The following is a 24,405-nucleotide window of genomic DNA, read 5'->3' as shown; positions in this document are numbered from 1 at the left end:
AAATATTTGTTTTCTGCTGAAAAATTTCAATATTCATTTCTACCAAAAATTTGAATTTTTTTCTATGCCTCCCCGCATATTTTGACCAACTCTATTGCTGAGTACAATGGGCTTACTCCTATATCAGCGTTATAGTGACTCCTCTCAGAAAATGACAAGCTGACCTAGAGTTCTGAGTTGCTGAATATAGAAAGTGGGATTTCATTATTTGTTATGAAAAATCAGACATTTTGGAAAGCTGATGGAGTATCTATAAGGGGATAACAGGGTGTCAGCTGTCAAATAACTCCTTAGTATTTTTAGTAAATTGTCCTGGTAAACGCTGCGTCTTATGAAAGCCATAAACTTATTGATCACTCATCTCCTTGCTGCTGCTAGAATTACAATAGCAAGGTGGTTTTGAGGAAGAGTGACTCCCCTAGAACTACTGATTTGTATAAAAAAAAAGTGGGGGAAATTCTAGTACCGGAAAAATAAATCAATCATGCCAGAGTTCCTCAAGGGAGAAGGAAAAAGATAACTATTTAGAAATCTGGTGAAACTTTTTTGAAGTTTGCTGGAAAAGGGTCATCACCCACCACCAAACCTGACAATTTGAGAACTTTTTTGAATACTAAGGAAGGGAGAAATCCTTTCAACAACAGTGAATGTTGAACTAAAAATTAAGATAATTAAACTAATGATAACAGATATGAGGAAAAAGGAGAAAAGTTTAATATCACAGAGTTTTGGTAATTACAACTAACGAACAGGTTACATGTTTAAATGTAAGAAAACCAGAATTTTGGACATAAACATGAGATTATGAAAGACTTTAGCAAACACCACCAACTGACAAGCCAGAAGAGGAAGATGAATAGTAGAAAAGCATCAGCCACAATATGTAATCAATACCACAAAGTTGAAGAGAGTGACTGATAGCAGTTCTCATCAGTACAGCTATAGGGACTTCCATAGTATATAAACAATTATAAATTGGTCTAAGTTTATCTCTTTTTAAGTTGTAAAACAAGTTTTATAAGATTTCTATTAAAAGAATGAATCCATTAATAAAATAAGAATTAAAAAAATCAGCTACCGAGTGACACAAAAATACACAGCACTTTATAGGAGTTCTCTTCTCCCTCAAGCTATTCCTGTGCCAAAGCTCTGCGATGGAGACCCCTGTTTTTTCTTTTGGATTTTGGGTGGCAGCCATGGCTTCCCAGCCTACATGGCCATGGATATTTATTGGCTGTGATCTGAGCAAAAGATGAGCAGTAACTATTGGGACTATATGTACATCTACATGCTGCATATGATGTGGGTTGGGTAGACTGAATTCTTCTAGGTAAATGAATAATGCAAACAAACAAAAACCCCTTCTACAAGTTACACAAACTGCTCGCTAATTGATGACATGATTTTTGATTGTCAGATTATGTTCAGGTTTCAGAGTAGCAGCCGTGTTAGTCTGTATTCGCAAAAAGAAAAGGAGTACTAGTGGCACCTTAGAGACTAACCAATTTATTGGAGCATAAGCTTTCGTGAGCTACAGCTCAGTTTCCACGATATGCATCTGATGAAGTGAGCTGTAGCTCACGAAAGCTTATGCTCCAATAAATTGGTTAGTCTCTAAGGTGCCACTAGTACTCCTTTTCTTTTTAGATTATGTTCGCTAACTTTATGGCAATTAAGAGGATTCAACAAGTGTTTGATTATGTTTTAGAAGAAAAAAGGATGACAGATTGTCACCTTATGAAAAAGGTCCCAAAAATACCTTCATTCTGAACAAGGTCTACATCCACATATTGTATGCTGCGCCTAATCTTTAATTATGATGCAATTAAGATGAGAGTCCAGAGAAACAAAAAAGAACCTGAAAAGCCAAACTTCATTAAAAATGTTTTTTCTTTTTCTTTTTTTAACTTTCTTTTCTAGGAGAAAAATGACTTGAAGAGGGCTGAATATATGCTTCAGCAGGCAGACAAACTAGGCTGCAGACAGTTTGTTACTCCAGCTGATGTAGTTGCAGGCAACCCTAAACTTAACTTGGCTTTTGTTGCAAATCTGTTTAACACATACCCATCGCTGCACAAGCCTGACAGTTCCATGTATGATCTCAATTTACTAGAAGGTGAGCTCTTTCAACCTGTCCTAGTGAGAAATAAGAACATTAAAGAGTGTGCATAACACATAGAAGTTAGGTCTTCTGACTGGATTGTCCCCATATGATTGTGCCTATGTAAACACTAATATATAAAACTACAATTAGTTTTTCAAGTATTAGCTTGTTGTAGGAACCTCCCTCATTCCAGATATCAGAATGTGGAGTTTCCCTCACTGGTGCTGGCCCTGACAAAAGGCCGATTGAAGCTTGGTCTACACTATTAAGTGTTTCTAGGATAGCTATGTTGGTTGGGAGCGTGAAACAATCCCACGCCCTGCCCAGCCAATTTAGCTATGCCAGCATCTCCTCTGGTGCAGATGCAACAATTCTGACAGAAGAATGCTTGTGTCAGCATAGTTAATGTCATTCGGGGAGGTAGCATAGCTATGCCAGCAAACTCCTTTTGTCAGCATATGCCACCTTTCCATTAGGTGCTGTTACTGATATTTCTATACCAGCATAGCTATAGCAGCAAAGTCTCTGTATTGTAGATAAATCCTGATTCCTGAATAACCTTCAGCCACTTCATTTGCTGAGAACAAAATTTCCCCCCCATGAGTTCCTGAGGATCCCCCCCACCCCTTCCTATGAGATTACCATGAGCATGATGTTTATACTCTGGTTGGGAAGGAGGGCATGTGGCTTCCTCCATGGTTTATGCCAATACCACTACCTGGGTTGCATGCCAAGAAGTGCTTGGTATCTTGGTGTTGTACTGCACTCTCAGGGTTTTTTTATACGAACATTTCATTGCACATTATCAGGACTTTCTTTTAGGAACAGGGTAATAGATGTAGCAGAACTGCACTATTCTCTTAACAGGGTAGAGTAAAGACAAGCATATTCTAAAATTTTTGTCCTAGTGGCCCTTCACATCACAAACAGAATTCCATTTAATTTTCCAGCACTTTTAAACACAAAGGGGCCAAGAATTGCTGTTAAAGTCCATTGGAGATGGTTGTTTCTATCCAAGAGCAAAATAAGGACTAAAGTCATGGGCGGCAGATTTAATAGGCATGGGGAGGCACTGCCTCCCCCGGCATTGCTGTGGTCGCTGGACCCCTGGTTGTGTGGTTTGGCAGTGAAGTTTTTGCTTTATTATGCCCCATGCAGGTTCTGGGGAGGCTGAAGCACATATCCCCTCCTCAGCCACCCCGGACCTGCTGCTGCATGGAGCATATCAGAAGCATCTTCTACAGACACTTTTCTCCTGGACGGTGGGTGGGTAGGGTCTGCGGAGGGGAGCACGGCGTGGCTGCAACCAGCGCTGGGCTCCTCTGGGCGGGGGAGGCTTGGCTCGGCACTTTGGCCAGCCCAGTCGGGGCTCCTCTAGGCAGGGGAGGCTCCGCCTGGGGCTTTGGCCAGTCCTGCCAGGGTTCCTCCGCTAGGCGCCGTGGGGAAGCGGGGCGGGGGCAGGGGAGGCTCTGGGCTGCGGCTGGCCCAGGGCTCCTCCAGGCAGGTGTGTGAGGGGGCGGCGGGGGGCTCGGGGCTTTGGCCAGTCCTGTGGGGCTCCTCCGCTCGGGGCTTCAGCCAGCCCGGCTGGGGCTCCTCTGGGCGGCGGGCAGGACAAGTGCTCTGAACTGCAGCTGGCCTATGGCTCGTCTAGACAAGAGGGGGTCACTCCAGGCTGTGGCTGGCCCAGGGCTCCTCCAGGCAGGTGCGGGAGGGCTTGGGGCTCCTGCGGTGGGAGGGAGCTCCTGCAGCTGGGGGGAGGGGCTAGTGGCTCTGGCTGCATGGGGTGGGGCAGGGGGTCGGGCAGGGGGTCGTGAGGTTCTGGCCGTGGAGAGGGCGTGGGCAGAAGGGGCAGAACTGGGGGCTAGCCTCCCCAGAGAGGGGCTCCTCCTACCGCCCAGGCCCAAAGTGCCACATGATTAAGAAATTTATTTAACATGAATTACATGTAAATGTGAACAAGAATATGGATCTCAGGTATAGTTTAAATCAGTAGTGAATAGAACTGAGTAATGAATTTTGCCTATAGGTTGGTCATATAAGGCTTCTCCCCATCCCTGCCACTGTCTATAACGGGATATGAAGCCCACCAATATAAAACCGCATTCTGCTATACATCAATTTTATATTGTTATAGGCAGCAGGCTACTTCCTAATTTCTGAGATTAACGTGTATATTAAATGGCCCAAAGCTACAGAATTCAGATCCAGACCCATAGAGTGAGGATGTCAAGATCTGAGGTTTTGATTTAGTCCATTATAGTGATAGGTATCAACTGGGACATTTGAGGCTGGATTTTGTATCCATACTCCCCCAAAGTTTGGGGATGTGTGAATTCAGGTCCATCTCTAATATTGTATATAATTATATACAAAAGTAGCAAAAGTATTTGCTCACAGCAGAAGAACACTGAGGCTCCAGAATACTGAGTTCTATTCCTGGTTCTGAAGGGGAGTGCACTCTAGTGATTAGAGACCCTTCTGCCCTATCTCCTCCAGACTGTCCCTCTATCCCTCTCTCTGCTCCTGTTTTCCCACTACAAGTTCTTGTTCCTTTCTGCTCCCATCATGCCTAGCCTGTCCCTGACCCTCATTTCTCCTATCTCCCACAATCTGGATTTGTCATTCTGCCCCTCTGTCTCCGGTTGCCTCTTTGTGTTTCTCCCCACTTCTCACGCACTGCATTCCAGCATGTCAGGTTGCTGCTTTCTTCTCCTCCAGGCTGTCCGGCGGGCAACCATGGGGGCACTGAGAGCATAAAAGATACAGTCTCCCTCTTCTCAGTTTTAGTGTCTGGCACCACAGCTATCCTTGACACCCAGAAGGAACATTTGCAGGAGAAGTCCTACTCTTTCCCTCAAGACTTGAGATGCAGCATGCTTAGTCATTCCATAGGGAGGGCACATGCTCAGTGCAGTTGGCATGTAGGAGCTTTGTGGAGATGGAATATGCTCAATGCAGTCAGAATCTTCAGAGAGTAATGCTGCCAAACTTTAACAAACCTTGAATGAGTTGCAGTTTTCAGAGACTCAAAACTTGGCCACATTCAGGTGGATTTTTGCATGGATGGCACAAGGCACATCCCTCATGCTAATGTAACACCTCTGCCAAATTTCAAGTCTCTGTACCAAAGCATGGAGATGCTAGAGCTTCTTTCACTGAAATGGTTTGTATCAACTTTAACATGGACAAACATTTTCTCTAACCTCATGCTCAGAAATAGTTGAATCATTTTGTTGAAACTTTACAAAAATATTTAGATCAAGCCAAAGATCTGGCATGGAAAATTTCAGCCTTACCAGTTAAAATTTGGAAAAATTATAAGTAACTGAATACAAGGTCTTGTAATGTGAGTTAAAGTTGCCTGACACTTTTCATCTCTAAAATGAATATTATAGAGTTGTAGAGAATCCTAATGCTGTTATTTATATCATGGCAATGATCAACTCTCTCTTCTCCCCTTTCTATAATAAAACTATGCAGTCACATAAATTTGCATAATCAAAATAACTATATTTCAAATAGAAGGTGTTATTGGTAGTGTTTTGTTCTGATCTTCATTTTCCCTTGAATACTGTAGTATGAGCATCATTCACACCAGTATTGTTTTTCTCCCGGCATTGTTATATAAAAGATAAAACACTCATTTCTTTATAGTTTTGTCATTGATGGCTGTCATAATCTGACTCATAATTTATAACACTTTCCTATTTTGCTTCATGAAATGCAGATTTGACCCCTCCTAATGTAGGTACTGTATTAAGTACTTTTCTATACTCCATAAATGTATTTGTCCTGAAACCTTTTTGATTTTTCTATTACTATAACCACTTTTCTCCTGGTTGGTTTTGTATTGTTCTTACACTGCTGTCTTTGTTTTAATATGCCGTCACAATCATGAAAAACCCAGATACAACATAATGCATTTATAACATGGGGGCAAGACTTCCTCAATTCAATACAAATGCCATCTAGCTTCTTTCTGTGGAATTTCAACAGAATTGTGTGGGTATTACCCACACAGTGGGACCTTTCCAAGATCCAGGATCTAAAGCCTAGGAAAAGTTGGCTGGAGGGTGGTTGAAACTTCAACTATACTTCAGGAAAGGCTTCATTTTCCTGCTTTAAATTCCTCCCCTTCCTACTAGTGATTATTTCCCCCTAGTTTTTTTCCCATATTTTCCCAATATTTTCCATTATTTCTGCCCTAAAAGAGCAGAGTGTAGTCATCCCTGTCCTTTCCTGTGTTGTTTGAGTTTAAGTTAATGAAAGCTGGCTGAGCATTAATTCGGTCTTCCTTTCAATGTACTGGATAATGCTTAATCTCTGTGGTGATCTGCATGTATAGGGACAAAGGACAGGCCCTTTCAAGATGCTCCCCTTCCCATATAAAACTGCACAGAAGAAAAGCACTGACCCCCATAGTTGCATGGACTTTATTAGGCTACTGCTCTTTTGCATCGTGCCCTCTGGGAGTGGGATCTGTCAGGAAAGTAAAACAACTGGGGGCAGGGCTTTCATTTCTCATAGAAGGCTGAGTCCTAAAAATCTCTGTCCAATGAAACATGGCCTATCCATGTTCCCCCCAGTATGCCTTTTGTCTCTGCTGTGCTGTCACTGCCTGGCCAACTGGCAGCTCATACTCCTTCCATGGGCTGTTAAAGCCACAGAGGGGAAATTATTTCTGCTCAGGGCAATAGTAACTTATGATGCAAATTGCACCAAAAGTTCTGCTGCACTGAGAGAGAGAACTGTACCATGCTAAATAGCTATTCCTTGGACACCTATGACCATCCTCCTGGCTACTCCTCACTCAGCTGAGTAGTACAATGCTGTCAGAGAGGAGAGAAGTGGCAATGTGATATGACGGAAGCTACCTCATGGCCATCTTTCTCCTCTGGATGGCTCCATGCCCCATTTCTGTGGATTTTCCATGATTTGACTTTCTTTTGCACCATGTAGCAGAACATATGCCCCTACAGTTGTTCACAAGGTATTTTTTTTAACAAGGAAATGGAAAAACAGCTGGTCAATTTTCAGCCATCTGGAAAACTTAAGAATTCTTAGGTGATGCATCATAAAGGATCTTTTTTAGAGTGGCATATTAAATATAGTAAGCTATTTTTAGTTCCTGAATTCCTACTAGTCAGAACTGCACTTTCCAACTTGCACGCTATTGCTCCTATTTGTCTGGTTTGGATTCTTTTGACAGTGTTCAGCATGCTCTTTAAGATTCTCAGTGTGAGTGGAATTGCTCAATATTTCCTTTAGTATCTATGTTTCCTTAGTATGTTTTCCTGGAAGCATTTGACTTGTGTCTTGGGAATGGACCAATGTCCTACATTTCAGTCAGGAATTGATTAGTTACCCCAAACTAACCAAGAGATCGGTAAGTCTTAAAATCTCCACTAATCCAAAAAGGGATTTAAGTCCAGAATATATCATTTCTATTCTCCTTAAATTAGTACTTGTCAGCTTGCCAGAAGCTGGGAGTGGATGACAGGGGGTGGATCACTTGATGATTGCCTGTTGTGTTCATTCCCTCTGAAGCACCTGGCATTGGCCCCTGTCGGAAGACAGGATACTGGGCTAGATAGACGATTGGTCTGACTCAGGATGGCCATTCTTATGTTCTTAATATGTAGTCTTTCTAGTTTTGAGCTTTTTTAACAGAAAAATATTGGAAAGTTGTAAATAAATGTCCTGTTGTATGATCAAATTGTTTAGACCTAAGCTGGCATCTTTTTGGCATCATTCAGCCTCCCACCTATTCCTTCAACTATGAAATTGACAAGAAATGATGACAGAAATGCAGGGAATGGGTTGAGTGTTAAAATAGTTTCCATTTTGTTTTAGCACACATTTATTAATAATTGCTTCTTTTTTTGGGGTAGGTTTTTGTTAGTAACCATAAGTTTGAAAGTGAAACCAGGAATACTGAATTACACATGACTGAAAGCCCCCGAAATTTAAAAAATATGCTGTAGAATGAGAGTCTTGTAAATTTCCCATGTGCCTAAAATTGATCCCAATACTAATTACAATTCGAGCCGGTTAGAACATTTTTGACTAAACATACTTTGTCGGAATACGTTGTATCATCAAAGCTGACACATTTCACAGAGATGTATCATTTTTGATGTTTTAATGGACAGGTTTCTGAGATCTGGGGCTCTCTTGTCACTGTTGACTGGAGAAACACCTAAATAAAAAAACCTGACCTTTCTAATCTGATGGTCATTTTGACACAATTCCATTTTGCAAAAAAACATCTGAAAGGTGTTGAATTTGTTCCAATGGAGAATGAAAAAAAATTTCAAAACCTCTAATGTTGTTTCAAAATGGAATTGTCCTCCGTCCAGCTCTAATTACAAGACCAAATGAGATTCTTCTGCTGTTGTTTAACCCAGTTTGAACAAACTCAGTAACATGAACTATCCCGAGTCACAGAACTTGAACGCAGCAGCATCTGAACAAAGCTTTGATTTGCTTTTTGTTTGTTTAATAGTTAATCTCTCTTAAATAAAAACATCCCTGAGTGGGGGGAAAAAGCTCTAACTTGTGTACTGTCGATCATCCTAATAGAATAATAAGTATTTTCCAGGCACATAGGTGTTTGTTATTTCTTAAATGTGCTATTTATTGAAAAGCAAATGGCATGTGCTGTATTATATCAGCAGTAGTGTAACAGATGTTTAATGAAAAGGTACACAAGGAAAAGTATTGAATACCAGGTACTTCCTGGTCAATAAACAAGGATTAATGAGAGAGGAAGTAGGGAAATAAAAGAGTGCACATGGGAAGGGTAGCTCCACAAGTAGCAGGGAAAAACAGTAGACTGGTAAATCATTCTGTCAGAGTGGGAAAGCAGCCTTAATGATGACTAGGTACTAGTCATCAAGGTAAATGAGGACAATTCAAATCTGTGGAAAGCGCAGATTTGTCTTTCCACAGAATTTTCTGGATTCCCCAGAAGCAAAGTTGCCATTTAAAACTGCAAGAAGGATCTAGCCCTCTTGGTTGGGAAGACATCTTCACCAATGCAATGCTGTCATATTAAGTCTGTAGCCATGCAAACTGAAAAAGTGAGGTCTATTGCACTGGAAAAGTCTCTCAAGGGCAAGGATCATGTCCCCAGTGCTTTGAGCTCCTGCTGGGGAAATACAGTAACTCCTCACTTAAAGTTGTCCCAGTTAATGTTGTTACATTGTTGATCAATTAGGGAACATGCTCATTTATAAGGGAGCATTGCACAACTTTAAGGTTGTTTGGCAGCCACCTGCTTTGTCCATTGCAGCTAGCTGGTGGGGGCTTGGAACCAGGGTGGGCCAGAAGCCCCTCCCCCCCCCCCCATCAGCTCCCCGCTCCCCTAAGTTCCCTGTGCAGCAGCTGCCCAGCAGGCTATCAATTGCCTGTAGTTCAGCTGTCCCTCCCCTACTGCCACGTGCTGCTCCTGCCCTCTGCCTTGGAGCTGCTCCCCAAGCCTCCTGCTTGCTGGGGAGGGGGAGGTGAGGGGGACTAATATCAGGGTGTCCCCCTGCTCCCGGTTACTCCATCTCCATAGAGCAGGGGGGACACACGACAGGGCTACGGACAGAGGGAGCTTCCTGGCAGCAGCTGCTACGGTCTCAGCTTGCTGATTAACTTAACAAGGCAGTGTACTTAAGAGTGGTGTCCAGTACTTAAAGGGGAAATGCGCATCTCTCTCTCACACACACATTGTGTGCATCTGTCTGCCATGTTGTCTTCCCTCCCTCCATTCCTGCTGCCTTGTAGAGTGTGAGGCTACATTAACAACGAGTTAACCCCTTGAGGGCTCAGCCAATTGTTAGTTCATCATTTAGCAGTAAGGCATTCCCTGGGAAATATCCCACCCTCTGACTCCACCATCACAATCAAGCTTCACAATCATCTGCGCTGGGTACAGTATTAAATTGTTTAAAACTTATACTGTGTGTGTATATATATATATAAACACCTCTCTTTTGTCCAACAAAAAAGTTTCCCTGGAAACTAACCCTCCCTATTTACATTAATTCTTATGGGGAAATTGGATTCGCTTAACATCATTTTGCTTAAAGTTGCATTTTTCAGGAACTGTGATGGGGTCAAGACTCACCACCACTGGCGCCTCCCACTGGTTGTTCCAGGAATTAGCTCTGTCTGCTGCAGAGCATCCTCAGTGCGTGGTGTCTTGCCCGTTGTCTGTTCTGCTGCCCTGGGACCCACATTGCTCCCTGCTTGGCAGTGTCCACTTCAGGACACTGCCCTCCAGCAGCACCCCCTACTCCAGACTCACCCCCTTCCAAGAGGGGGGGCATTAACAGCAGTATTTGGGACTAGCTCCTGCCTCAATGGCCAACCAGAACCCAAAGTCTAGCCCCTTAGCTCAGGGGCATGTTGCAGTCCATGTTGGCCACTGTCTTCCATAGCCAGGTGCAGGGGAAGGCGGGGGACCCAGGCCCACCTGCTACTCTGGGTCCCAACCCAGGGACCCTCTAGCAGAAGCCTCTTTCTGCCCTCCTTTGTTCCCCTCTTGTCCACCTATTCTTCCCTGGGCTACTTCCCCTATGGCCTTGTGCACCTTCTTAGCCCTTTGTAGCAGGGTCTGCCGCCTAGCAGGTAACAGGGCTGGAGCCCTCCCTCTCCTGCTCCCCCAAGCCTGCCCAGCAGTGCTCTGTCCAAGGTGTTAACTCCTTGCTTCAGGAGCCTGTCCTTCTCCTTCACTAGTCAGGGAGAAACTGCCTTCTTCTCTGCTAGGCCACCTTTATATAGAGCCTCACCCAGCCCTGATTAGCTGCCTCTTCCTTTCCCTGATCGGCCCTCCACAGGCCTTTATTGATTGGCTGCTGGTCTGCACAGCCTTAAAAGGCCTGTTCCAGCCCTTTTCTCAGGCGGTGGGGTGACTACCCCACCACAGGAAAATAACTACAATGTTAAGTGAGGAGTTACTGTACTGTATATAGAAGCAGCAAATATTGGGGCTCTCTGCAGAGAGGACAGAAGTTGTACTGTCTTTAAGGAATTAAGATACCATGACAATAGGTGCTCTAGAAATACCTTTGACAGACAGATGCAACTTAAAACAGATTTAAACATGCTGTTTATCACAGTATCAACCAAACTATCTTCTGTTGGATTTCACTTGATCATTAACATTGCTATTACTCCTCAGCACTTGCTCCACAATACAAATCTTAAATGTCTAAAATACAAACCAATAATATGTCTGATATTGTATTGTATGGAAAAACATTTTTATAGAAAAATATATTTTCATAGTCTTCCCTGTGATGTGTCTGGCCTTGTGTCTAGAATCCAGAGATCTTGAGTGTGTCAGGACTTTCTCAATCCCTTGGCCAACAGAGATTATTCCTATAGAAAAGATACACTCATTTTCAAGAAAAAAATTGTACCATAGGAACTATTTAGAATAACTTTTGGTGTTGTATGTGTATAAATGATTTAAACCTGGCCTCTTAAGACATCTTCTCCAAGTCATTAATATGGATTACATCTATTGCTATAGGAGAAAGTAAGGAAGAGACGACATTCCGGAACTGGATGAATTCTCTGGGTGTAAACCCATATATTAACCACTTGTACAGGTAAAACTTTGAGTTCTAATTTTTATTTAGTTATTGATTTAGTCATTAGCTCTTTTAGATGCAATTAAATAGATATTTATGTCTCACTGGAAAACCCCACAAACACAATATCCAGAAAGTGAAGCTGCATTTCCAAGAGAACTATAAATAATAGAAAACAGCATTACTTAATATTTTTTTAAAAAGCAAAAATCAAGTACTGAGCCTACTGCAGTGAGTTTTGCAAGTAGGGCATTGGCTAGTCTAAAACATTTGGTTTAGGTGTTACCCAGAACCTGATATGGAATGTCAGGAATTAAGAGTAGGTAAGTGTTAATTGTTCTGAGAGAAAAGGGTTTCATACTATACAATGGTATTTCTGTTTGTGCAACAAGCAAAACATGTTATGAGAATTAGTGTTAACTATTAAATGATAAAAGTAAATGTCAACTATGTCAGGAAATTTACATCCAACTCTGTCACTTTTCTCTGGTTCCATAGCATAAGCAGCTGTTGTGGGGTGGATGACTATACTATATGACATGATGATTAAAAGAGTTGTTGTTTCCAGCGCCTCCGATCTTCTATTACTGTTACCTCCAGTGAATCTGTATAGGTAGTAGCTCCAGGAGAAAGTCCTGGGCAAAAAAGCCTACCATATACAAACACTTTGTGTGCCTCCATTTATTCATCTGTAAAAAGGATATAATAATATTTAAACTATCTCAAGGGATTTTGGTGAGATTTAAGGTTTATAAAAGACTTCTGAGATCCTTGGATGAAAGAAACTAGAAAGTGCAAAATATTATTATTCATTGTTTCAGTAAGTGATGTAGGCAATTAAGATCCTTTCTGAACTAACTGGGAAAATATAGATACTGACATAGTAGACTAGGAGGAGTTGCAGTTGGTGTGATCATGGTAGGCTCACGGGGCTAACCTCCACTCATTTCACAGTAATATCTGCAAGCTAACTAGAAAAGGTATTGCGGGCTTCCTTCAAATAGTTAAGAGCTGCTTATGCTTTTTCATACTCTGTTGCATCTAAGCTGATTTGCTAAACCTTCACATTCACCTAAAAGAACCAAATCTTGGAAGGTATACTTAACACTGACAAGGATTTCCTCCCTCTGCTATGTCTCACAGAGACTAACTATAGTGAACATTTTAATGTTTATTCTATTACTAGCTTAAATGAGTTTAAATAGGAACTTTTGTACTCAGGAAATCTTCAAATACATAGGGGATTAAAAAACTTAAATCCACTTACTTTTCCAACATTTCTCATCATTTTTGAAATTGTGCTGCGCAGGCAGTTAGATCATATCCAAGCAATTTGAAAAAGTAATATAGGGAGCAACAATGATGTGTATATGTTTAAATGTTGTTGGTAAAACCTGATTCCATGTGTTCATGCTGCTAGGATTCATTGGCCCATTTTGTTTTATAACTCATATAAAGTGAGGTTGTCTATAGTATAGATTGTTTTAAAATGGACAACACCTACAACTAATGACTAATTTCCAAATGTAGGTCTGTTTAAAAAAATAGGAATGCTACTTATAATTGGGAAAATAATAGTTTTCTTAACTCTCTTCTTACTCAAAGGCTGAGACACTGTTTTTGCTTCATCTTTCTAATTATGTTCACCTATGGACAGAAACCAAGCATGGAGAATTTCAGCCTTGAATGTTTCAGAAAGGTCTGAACAACTCAAAATGGAGGATTTTAATGGCAACTGTTTGGCAACCTTAACTATTAGTGGTTGCTTTCCTATACCAGCTATAAATTCAATATCTAGGGACAGTCAGTGGTCCTACCTATTCAGTGAGAGTTGTGAGAATAACAAAACTGTGAAATTAATTTAACTTATGGGAGGGATCAACCAATGAAAGGTTTAAATGTGGAGAAACCTGTTCAAAGACTGGTGCAGGGTTTTGTTTTGTTATTTATGTGAGTGGAATTTCTTTTTTGCACTCTCTCATCTGTTCATTTTCAGGGGTCTCATATTCTTGTTAATATACTTAAAAAGCACTCTCAATTCTTTTTCTGCTGCTTTGATTTAGTGACCTTGCTGACGCTTTAGTGATCTTCCAGCTGTATGAAATGATTCGTGTGCCAGTAGAATGGAACCATGTTAACAAACCTCCGTATCCTGCACTTGGTGGTAACATGAAAAAAGTCAGTAAATATTCTGTGGTGCATTCAGTTATAATGGACACCTACTAGTGCATTGTATTGTATCATCTTGAATTGTGTGAGCTTGTGTCCCTGGACTGTTAGCTCTTAGTTAAGTTGGCCATATGTTTCAGTTTTACTGGGACAATCCTGCTTAAAAGTACCACAGGGTATTTTCCCAAGGAAAAAGGAGTATTTGTGCTATATGTATCTTGTTGATTTTTACACACACCACTTTTTGGTAGTATGAGAAGCTGGGAAAATTCATTTAATTTATTAATGCTAGTCTATGCTGTATGAGTTCTGCTCAGTGTGGTACACTTGAGTTACTTCAGAAACTAATATTTGTTCACATTAGAATCCTTGTGAAAAGTAAAAAATCAGGACCTAGATATTTGAAGAGTGGGTTAATGTGTGGGATGCTCCCTCACAGTGCAATTTTACATCAGGCTGTTTGAGTTTGTACAGACCTTGCAAAATCTAAGTTTTTTGGTCAGTTGTATGATTATGGCAATGCCAAAAATGGAGACAAGTGTATTGATTAGCTGTTATTTAAACAATTCTGTAAAGATCTTGTATGTTAAATATAAAAAAGACTCACTCTGATTGTTTAGGATTCAGATTCATAGATTTTTAAGGCAGAAAAGACCATTATGATTGGAGTATGGTGAAATGAGAACTCCTCTTTTACATGTACATTGGCAGTTTTAGATTACAACACAGGATACATTCACTTCGATTAATTTATAACGGAAGCATTTCTTTTATATTTTAGAATCTCAGCACCTATCATTAGGATCTTACATTTTACAATGAATTCCATAACCCTTCTCCAAGTTCCTAAGCCTGGGTCTGTCTTTTCCTTATTTTTTCTATGATCCAAACTCAGCCTTGATGTATGCAAGTGCAACTTCATTGACTTCAGTGGAGATGCAACGGCTTACACCAGGTGTCACTTTGACTCCATGTGCTCAGCTCTGTCAGACAGAGAATGCAAATGTAATGTTCATCGGGGTGCTGGAACAATTTTTATAGTGGGGGTGCTGAGAGCCATTGAACCAAAGTGTAAACCCTGTATACAATGGAAACCCCTTCAAGCCATGGGGTGCTGCAGCACCCCCTGCACCCCTAGTTCCAGCACCTATGGTTTTCATTCATTCAGCTGGGAATAAGATTGTCACGGGAATCTTATATATTTGTATTTTGATCTTCAAAAATGGTGCAGCAGTATAATGACTTAAAAGTAGTTCTGAAAGAGTTAACGGACCTTACATGGTCCCCAGTCTCAGCATGGGTAACACTGGGACAAGATTGCTCAAAATATTATTAAGCCTATATGTGATATTAATACTTTTCATATCTATAAAGTTTAAACATTTCATTTTTAGATTGAGAATTGTAATTATGCAGTGGAAATTGGGAAGACAAAGGCCAAATTCTCCCTGGTTGGTATTGCTGGACAGGACCTAAATGATGGCAATGCAACTCTGACGTTGGCATTGGTGTGGCAGCTGATGAGAAGGTGAGGAGTTTTTGCAATTGTTATATGCATGCAGAGCTTAATGGTATCCATACAAAACCATGACAAGTTAGTCAGTTTTTTGCATCCTGTCTGCAAATTTTTTTCATAATCTAAGGGCTAAATTCCCCTGTCTGCGGTGAAGACTGAAATATCTGGGCCTAGAAATTACAGAAATATACAGTATGCTGCAGTGAAATACTCATTGTTACTGTGCTCTGTATGAATTAATGCTACTGGAAGTATTAAAGAGGGACAGTAGTCCTCCCCCTGTTTAAGACTGAAACCTAGCCTTTTGTACTGTATAAAATTAAATCAAGACCTATTTCACTAACATCAAAATTAAAATAATAATTTTGCGGATTAAAGCAGAATCTAAATAATTTCAGTTCAAATTCTTGTTGAAGTAATTATCTTGATTTTGAAATCAAAATTAGTAATACAGCTTGTTTATATTCTTAACATTTTTAATTATTTCAATTCAACAGAAAAATCTCGGCCTTTTGTAAATTAAGAACCACCATCAATGATGTCAGGTCCAAAATTTCCCCTGTCCCATAAAGTACTTATGTATTGGCTTTCTGAAAATATCATCAACACATAGAAATAAGGCAGCAACACTGTCAACAGTCCTTTCATTGTACTTATTTAAATAGAAGTTGATGGAGCTATGGCAGTTTATACCACCCAAAGATCTGTCCCATATTATGGAATTGTGTAAAACTGCAAAAATACTGAGTGTACAACAAATAGTGAACCAACCGTGACAGGTTCCCCCAGGGGTGCCACCTGGAACTGAGGTACCATTGAGCCCTCTGACCCAGAAGCCTGGGCTCTCTCTCACACTACGTTGCTGTGACGAGCTGCAAAGCCCTCCAAGTTTTCACTTTCACCAACATTCACACAGGTAGGGATTCACCCAGCTGCAGTTAAATTCAGGCTTTCTAACCACCAGCCTCCCAGCCTAAGACCCCAGAGCAGCACTGTCCTGCCCAGGTCAAATCTGGCTAATATATGGGTTTAATACCCGGTCCGCCTCTCCCTCAATGTGAAGAGGACCATGCACACTTGTGGTAACCAAGCTGAGATTTTCCCCAGACACCTTAGTCAAATGTACACTGGTTTGGATTAAAACATAAAATAAATTTATTAACTATGAAAAGACATATTTTAAGTGATTATAAGTGATAGCAAACAGATCAAAGCAGATTACCTAGTAAATAAACAAAAACGCAAACTGAGTTTAACATACTAGATAGGTAGGATATGAATTAGCACATTCTCACCCTGAGTGATAAACAGGCTGTCAGATTCTTAAGGCACAAGCTGCCTTTGCTTTGCAGCTTGGGTTTCTCAGGTTTTCATACACAGTCTAGAAATCCCTCTAGCTTGGGACCATCACTTCCCCCATTTCAGTCTTTGTTCCTCAGGTGTTTCCAGGTGTGGTGTTGTAGGGGGAGTGAGGTACCATCATGATGTCATTTCCCCCTTTTATATCTTCTTTTCACTTGCTGGAAAGCTCTTCTGCTGTGACATGGGTCAAACAGTTCCCACTGTGTAGTGTTATCTCTGAGAGGTTTCTACTCAGTTCTGGGGTACTTCTTGTGCTTGTGTGTTAAGAAGTCATTAACATGGTTTAGCCTTTTTAATGTTGTATCTGAAAGGCTGCTTGTGGGTGTTTTCAACCTCACAATATGTTTCAGTAACACATACAAAGCCAAACTTCATAACTTCACATACGATATTAGCACATACAGTCCAATGAGATATTAATGTCTAGCAGATCAAGACTTTTAGAATTATACCTCACAAAGCATACTTTGTGCAAAACATATCCTAATTATCTGACAACGGTGAATAAGGGGGTGCCAGGGTGCCATACCAATTGTTGGAACAAAATGAAAATTCTCCATTAGATCAAAGTTCTCTTGGATATCTCTCCTTAAGATGATCCTATTTCTTCTTAAAAAGTTATTTCTGAATGTTTTTTCTTGTGCAATTGTATGTATTGGCTGGTAATGGAAATCTGGAAAAATCCCGGCATTACATATTTGAAATTCAGAATTTTTACAATGCACCATTGTTGAAGAACTGGTTTATGGACTAAGAAATAATGACAAAAATTTAAAAAGTCATAGTTTAAAAAAACCCCACCAAACCAAAACAAACACCATAAGTGCCAACTCCATGGGTGTTCTAGGGCTGGAGCACCCACAGAAAAAAATTAGTGGGTGCTTAGCACTCACTGGCAGCAGCTCCCGCCCCGCCCCCAGTGCCTGCTGCCCGCCTGCTGCCCCACCGATCAGTGCCTCCCCTCCCTCCCAGTGCTTCCTACCCGCCGCAATCAGCTGTTTCGCGGCATGCAGGAGGGGGCGAAACTGGGCGGGAAGAGGTGGGGTGGGGCAGGGCAGAAAGAGGCAGGGTGGGGGGCAGGGCCTGGGGTGGAGAGGGAAGAGGTGGGATGGGGATGAGGTGGAGGCAGGAAGAGGCAGGGCTGGGGTGAGCACCTCCCAGGCCCAGAGGAATCCGGTGCCTATGACAAACACCATCCTTGGACAGCATTAATGCTATAAAGTAGATTATTTATTTCACTTTACTCCCAATTCCCCTTATTGTATGGAGCAGTGATTCACTCTGGTGGATCCCAAAGCAAGACTGAGATCTATGTTTGTGAAATCAAAGTCCTCCTAGTAGATCTAGCAGGAAATTGTACAATACTCTTGTATAATAATTTCAATTTTCTTTTATAAAAGAAAAATGTGATTCTAAGCCACAAAAATTGGCATAGAGATTCAGGGGCAGTATATTTACATGACTTTTATTTCACTTTTTAAAGTGATTAGAAGTCAAGTTGATATACCATTTAATTTCACCAAATGAAGTTTGTTATGATATGGTAGATAAAATATATGTCGAAAATCTGATGGTGGATAGTATGATATCTGGAATATAATTATATGCTCGTGACAGCTAACAAAATATTTTTGAAGTAGAAAAATAGGTTCCAAAAATAGCTTACAGTGTAAAATAAGATGGAAAGGTGAATGGTTTGTACATAGGCCTCTTCTGAAGAAATATTTTACTATCTTTTACTGCATAATATTAGGAACAGAGAATCGTTCTTTATTTCATTTTTAGAGTCAAACACTGTTTTCTTTTGGTTATAGGTATACTCTGAATGTACTATCAGACCTTGGAGAGGGGAAAAAAGTAAATGATGAAATTATTATTAAATGGGTGAATCAAACTCTTGCAAATGCAAACAAGAAAACCTCAATTACCAGCTTCAAGGTAATCAAGAGTCTACATCAGGACAGAAGATAAGTAAATGTATCAGATATGGGATTTTTAAAGGGACCGTGCCATATAGTTTAGGTTCAACATTGGCTCTACCTTCAATTGGCATAATCTGATAAAAGAATGTCTTTTGGATTCTATCTTCAAAAATGTTCCACAACTCTCGTGATAAGAAATGAAAAGCAAAATCAAATGATAGTCACTACTTATGTAAGATTATAAAGCCAAATTATTTTCAAAGGGGCTTTTAATTTGTCAATAATTTTCCATGTGTCAGTGTGGCTAACTAGACACTTCCCTGATTTGCCTGTGCAGGTATGGAGTTTTGGGCACCCTGAAACTTATGGATACAAATATAGAGTACAATTTTGAAAACGCATCTTGTTTTGAAATAATTTCTCAGCACTTTTGAAATATTTCAGCCCTTTGAAACTATTTTCTCCTGTGCTGTAGCAGAACCAGCAGAGGGAGCACAAGTTAACCACAAACAGTAGTCACCAATTTGTTGACACCTCTACAAATGCACAGCAGACCTAACAAAACAGATCAGTGTCAGCTTGTACTTTGTAAAAACACAGGGGAAATATATTTGCCAAATGGAAAAGGAGAAAACTGATAGAAAAAGTTTATCCTTCTGCATTTAATACACATCTGCCCAATCACTCAAGAGTGTCTTTATCTCTCTCTCTCTTTTGAAATGATAGATTGATAACCACACTTGCACACCAGTGTAACCCCACAGTAAGCATGTAACTTCAATGCACACTTTAAAACAATTAGGCATCTATGCTGGCCACGGTAGGAGATGAAGAGCCAAGCTATTTAAATATTTTAGAACTCACTATGTTGTGCAACACAGTTATGCAAGGATTTTGCTCAACAAAATGTCCAATTTTAATTAGGGAAGATTATTTATCCAGTCCTTGACATCAGTTCCTGCTCTGTGAGCTTGAGTGTCCTCTCATTTAAACCAGTGTAAATCAGTAATAACACTGGTATAAATCAGGTGTAAATGAGAAGAGAATCTGGCCCATTATCTTCATTAATAAACTCTTGTTAAAAATTGATTGGTCTGACAATGCTAAGTCATAAAAATTACTGAAAAGTATTTTTTCAGTGTCTGATTTTTGATCTAGGGAGATATTACTTGACATATTTTTCCCCCTCCACTTAAAAAAAATACTGACTGTTCTATATACACATGCATCAGTAAGAATAATTAGACATTTATTATTTGAATTTTTCTTCAGTCTTGGGTTTCCAACAAAACCAAACAGCATGCATGTGTAGAATAGAGAGGGTCATAGGTCACTGAAATTCATTATAGACCATTAAAGTAGAACCATGCTGGACTGGCAACCGCCCAAGTAATTAGAATTACAGAGATTTTTTGACCTCTGAATTTGGGGAGACACACATCAGCTTAATCTCCTCAAACTAATGAAGTGCTATGATTAAATGCACAGATTCTGGTGGCACTATGAGAATTGGAGTGAACTGGAAACCTTAGGTTAATCTGGTTGGTGAGGGCAGGCATATCACTTGGATTATATGATGAGCCTCTTAGGGAATGGAGCAAACTGCTTCCCACTTTGGCACCTCCGGCTGATTGATCTCTTGACTCATCTTGCACTAGGCTGCTCATATGCTGTAACAGTTGGAAGGAAGCAAATGCAGCAGAGGCACCTGGTATTTTAAGGTTAAAAGGAAGCACATCTTAGTACTTTGAGAATTTTGTTTCTATCTGAATTCTAGAATTAGACAGACTAGGCCATAAACTGGCAGCAGGAAATAGTTCCATTAGGAGAAAGGGGAAAAGATGAAAATACTTACGTACACTGAAATGTTATTCAGGCAATAACTTTCTGATTTTTTAAAATAAGCTTTAATAGTACTTGGACTGCTTAGGACTCCTTTCAAAGTTTGGTCATTTATTTATACATAGGGAAAAATAGCTTATTATCTTGGAAATAGGAGAGAACTCTGAAAAGTAGGGCAAGAGGTAAAACAGCAGTATGGGGAATGGTGTTCTCTCTTCTTATTTAAGTGGAGGGAAGAAAACTACGGCATGTGAGGTGTATGTTTGGGCAGGGAGGGCTAGACAGACAGAGACAACAGCTGTGCTGCTTTCCGCATCTCAACAGCAACATTTAATGGGGCGCTGCTAGCTGGTGAGGAACAATGCCTTGATGTGGCATGATCCCCTGGTGGTGGGGGACTAAAGTCCACAGCAAATTGGTGCAGATGTTACTGTTGGTTTGACTAGCGTTAACTCCTCTATATGGCATTAATATTTAATGAATGGACAATGCACAGTTGTAGGTGGGGAGTCATACCACAGCATAAGATGATTGTTTCCGGAGAGAAACAGAAGACTTGAAAACTGCACAGGAAAGGTTGAACTCGGCAAGTGTGTAGGGGCTCAGTGAGGTTTGACCCTGATTTTTCCATTATATAACTGCATGACATGTAATAGAAAAATATAACATGAAGTTGAAAGTTGCACCTTTGAAGAAAAGATTGGGGACCAACTTTTCCCCTCAGGGGCAGCACCAGGGGCCTGTCACAGTGGCCTGTCCACTCACTGCAGTGGTACCGTCCTGTGGTGTATCTGGGATTAGCTCACCACTTGAAGTTTCTCAGCCCTTTGTCCCAGTTTCTCACTCTGCAGCCTCTTTTATGCCTCACGAGCTGCAGCGCTTCCTCTTCACGGCTTGTCTAGTCCCTGCCTCGTGGGATATCTATGTCTCTCTGAACAAACTGCTTCTGGCAGATCTTCACAGTCCACTGCCCTGTCCATGCCACTCCACCAGTGGCTGGTAGGGGAACCCAGGCCCACCCTCTACCCTGGGTTCCAGCCTCAGGACCCTACAATCAGCAGCTAAGATCCATGTGGTGTCACCTTTGCTGCTGTTTTCCCTAGGTTTCCTCCTAATCCTTTCTCTCAACCCTGAGAGTGAGAGCTGACGCTCTTCCCACCCCCTTCTGCTCTTCTCTCACTGGTTTTATACAAGCCCTGTTGGGCTTCAGGTTCAGTTTGGATTGTATATCTCTCACACCCCTCCCCCACAGCTCACCCAGGTGTAGCCCATCCTGTCAGGTAGCCCCTTCTAAGCCAGTTTTGATCCCTTCATGGCATGGTGTCATCCCATCACAGGGCCATAAAGCTAGCTCACCTGGTCAACTGTGGCTGTTCCCTGTGTAAGGAATGACCAGATGACATAAACTTGAGGGCGTGGCTTGAGTGCCATTAAGCTTTATCAACCCCTAGCTGCCAGAACTGTCTTTCAGAATGCTGGCAGTCAGGCACAAATTAGAGCAGCCCTGAGGCCACCTTTGCCTTTGTCATGCTGTCTGGAGTGGTTCACGATCATGAGTGCCAGCCTCAGGACAGACTATCAAGAAAGCTGTGCAGAGAGCCCAAACGGGTTATATGTTCTGTAATTAGATTTCACCAACCCAGTAACAAATGTGAACTCCTGAAGTACTATAACAGTCTTACCATGGAGTCACAGACAGTCCTCTTGGGCACCCAGGCAAGCTGAACTTAGCTGGTTGCTATACAGCAAAGATCACAAAAGATTCAGTTTGGTTTAAGTCCCAACAGACCAGTCACTTACCCCAGGTCAATTTCTACCTTAAAGCTCACACCAAAGACATCGCTTGTGGCCAATTCTGTAATGAACTAAGTAAGGGTTATTAACTAGGAAAAAGAAATTTAGATTTTTTAGCATCAGCAATATGCCCAATACATAAAAATTAAAACCGTGGCTGTCTTGAAGATCTTATAATCTTAAAAGATCAGTCACTGCTGTTAATAACAATACTGGTGTCACTAAATGAAGCAAACGGTTCATATTTGTTTAGCAGTACCAGTTCTGAAAGAGACAAACTACATGGATTATTAAGCTGATCTTTGAAAACTCCTGCAGACTTCACCGTAAGTTTTCTACAGGCAAGGAAAGCAGGATTGGGCCTTTAAGTAGTAAAAAGAATAAACTATGATGCTATCTTTAAAAAAATATTTGGTTTCCATAGATTTTTAGTTTGCATTGTAAAAATACTACTAGGAGAATTAAAGAAAACCCATTGATTAATATTAATTAATTCTTTAACTCTTTCTTTTAGGACAAATCTATTAGCACTAGTTTACCTGTACTAGATTTAATAGATGCCATTGCACCAAAAGCAATTCGTCAAGAAATGGTCAAGAGAGAAGATCTTTCTGAACAAGACAAACTGAATAATGCTAAGTAAGCGTTTAAATCATATTTTATATTTTCTTGCACAGAAATGAAGCCTTGGAATTATTGATACATCAAAAGAGAATAATATTTACCTACATTTGTTTTTTAGATATGGATAAATTACATTTTAAATGGTAAAATTTCTCGACATTTTTTCTAGCATATTGAAAATACCACGCCAAATTCACTGTTGCTGTAAACTGGCAACTCCACTGAAGTTGTTATATTAATTGTCTGACATAGCCCCTAATAGTTAAGAAAAATAAATGCTCCAGTAGATTCAAGCAAAATAAATGTTCCAGCACAACTTTTAATACGTCAAGCAAAATAAATGTCTCAGTGCAACTGTTAATACTTATTTTCATTCAGTAAATTACATTCATTTCCCCAACATTGAAATATTGATTGGATGTGTATTTTTTACCTTTTTATTAAAATGTGTTAATAGTCATGGTATGTCTCAAAACATAGGGAATAGATACTAGTAAAATAATATTATTTTCTCTCGTTTTTTCAAGATATGCCATTTCAGTTGCTCGAAAGATTGGTGCTCGTATTTATGCACTGCCAGATGATCTAGTAGAAGTGAAGCCAAAAATGGTTATGACAGTGTTTGCATGCTTGATGGGAAGAGGACTGAACAAAATAAAATAATTTAGACATTTAATAAAAGTTTCTGCCATGTTAAACATGATAAATGCCTCACAGTTTACAAGATTCTGAAGTTTAATGGATATAAAACCAGAGATAAATTCGTATGCACAAGTATTGATATATATTCATTAATTACATTTTAATAACTTGTTTATACTATTGAAGGTTTCATTCAAACAATTTCATATTACATGAATTATTTATGGTAATATGTTCATTACCAAATTAAGGTTACATTCTTGTATTGCTTTTTAAAAAATCTTGTAAATCAAGCCTAGTTCATACTGTTTTCATAGTTTGAAAGGAATCAGCTTTTAAAATGTTGTTTCAGGATCTGCTGTGAAAATAAATTTTGATTTTTGTGGGTGTTGTTTACATGTAGTCATAGCTGTGTGAAAGTCCATTCAAACACTATTATATTTTCCCCAAACTGAACAAAGATCAGCATCATTGCCTTATTCTCTGAAGGTCTGATCCAAATCCTGCTGAAGTCAATGAGAGTCTTGCCACTGACTTTATTGGAGCTAGTTTGGACCTGTGATCACCATATTGTCTAGAATTTAGTGTTTTGTTGTTGAATCTTTCATATGGGAGTAAACACCTAAATATACCAGATAGTTTGTTGTTTTGTAAAAAAACTTTCATCAAAGTGAAGACTAACAGTAAATAGTAAGGCAAATGTGTACCATGGACATTACTGGAAGATATGTGTCTATATTAATCCTTGCAGCTGGAGTAAATATCTGAACTTTCATAAACTGTTGTATCAGAAAGCAATAAACAGAGCTGGTCAGTCCAGTTTGGGGACTCAGCTTATATGTA

The 24,405-nt window shown here is 40.2% G+C and overlaps 1 protein-coding gene across 3 annotated transcripts in view; it reads left to right on the top strand.

Moving 5' to 3' along the window:
* The window catches only part of PLS1 (plastin 1), an 83,556-nt gene extending 59,151 nt beyond the window's left edge, over positions 1–24,405 (top strand). For all 3 annotated transcript variants that reach the window (XM_084640196.1, XM_084640195.1, XM_084640194.1), the window contains 7 exons: positions 1,921–2,116; positions 11,631–11,709; positions 13,755–13,869; positions 15,255–15,388; positions 18,553–18,676; positions 22,811–22,935; positions 23,448–24,405. In XM_084640196.1, coding sequence (XP_084496322.1) covers positions 1,921–2,116; positions 11,631–11,709; positions 13,755–13,869; positions 15,255–15,388; positions 18,553–18,676; positions 22,811–22,935; positions 23,448–23,583 — 909 coding nt within the window. In that variant the 3' untranslated portion in view covers positions 23,584–24,405. The remainder of the gene's footprint in view (positions 1–1,920; positions 2,117–11,630; positions 11,710–13,754; positions 13,870–15,254; positions 15,389–18,552; positions 18,677–22,810; positions 22,936–23,447) is intronic.

This window comes from Lepidochelys olivacea (genome assembly GCF_965140295.1).
Source record: "Lepidochelys olivacea isolate rLepOli2 genome assembly, chromosome: 9".
Classification (NCBI taxonomy): domain Eukaryota; kingdom Metazoa; phylum Chordata; order Testudines; family Cheloniidae; genus Lepidochelys; species Lepidochelys olivacea.
The sequence above is the reverse complement of the archived record's forward strand: the minus strand, read 5'-3'. Positions and strand labels throughout refer to the sequence as shown.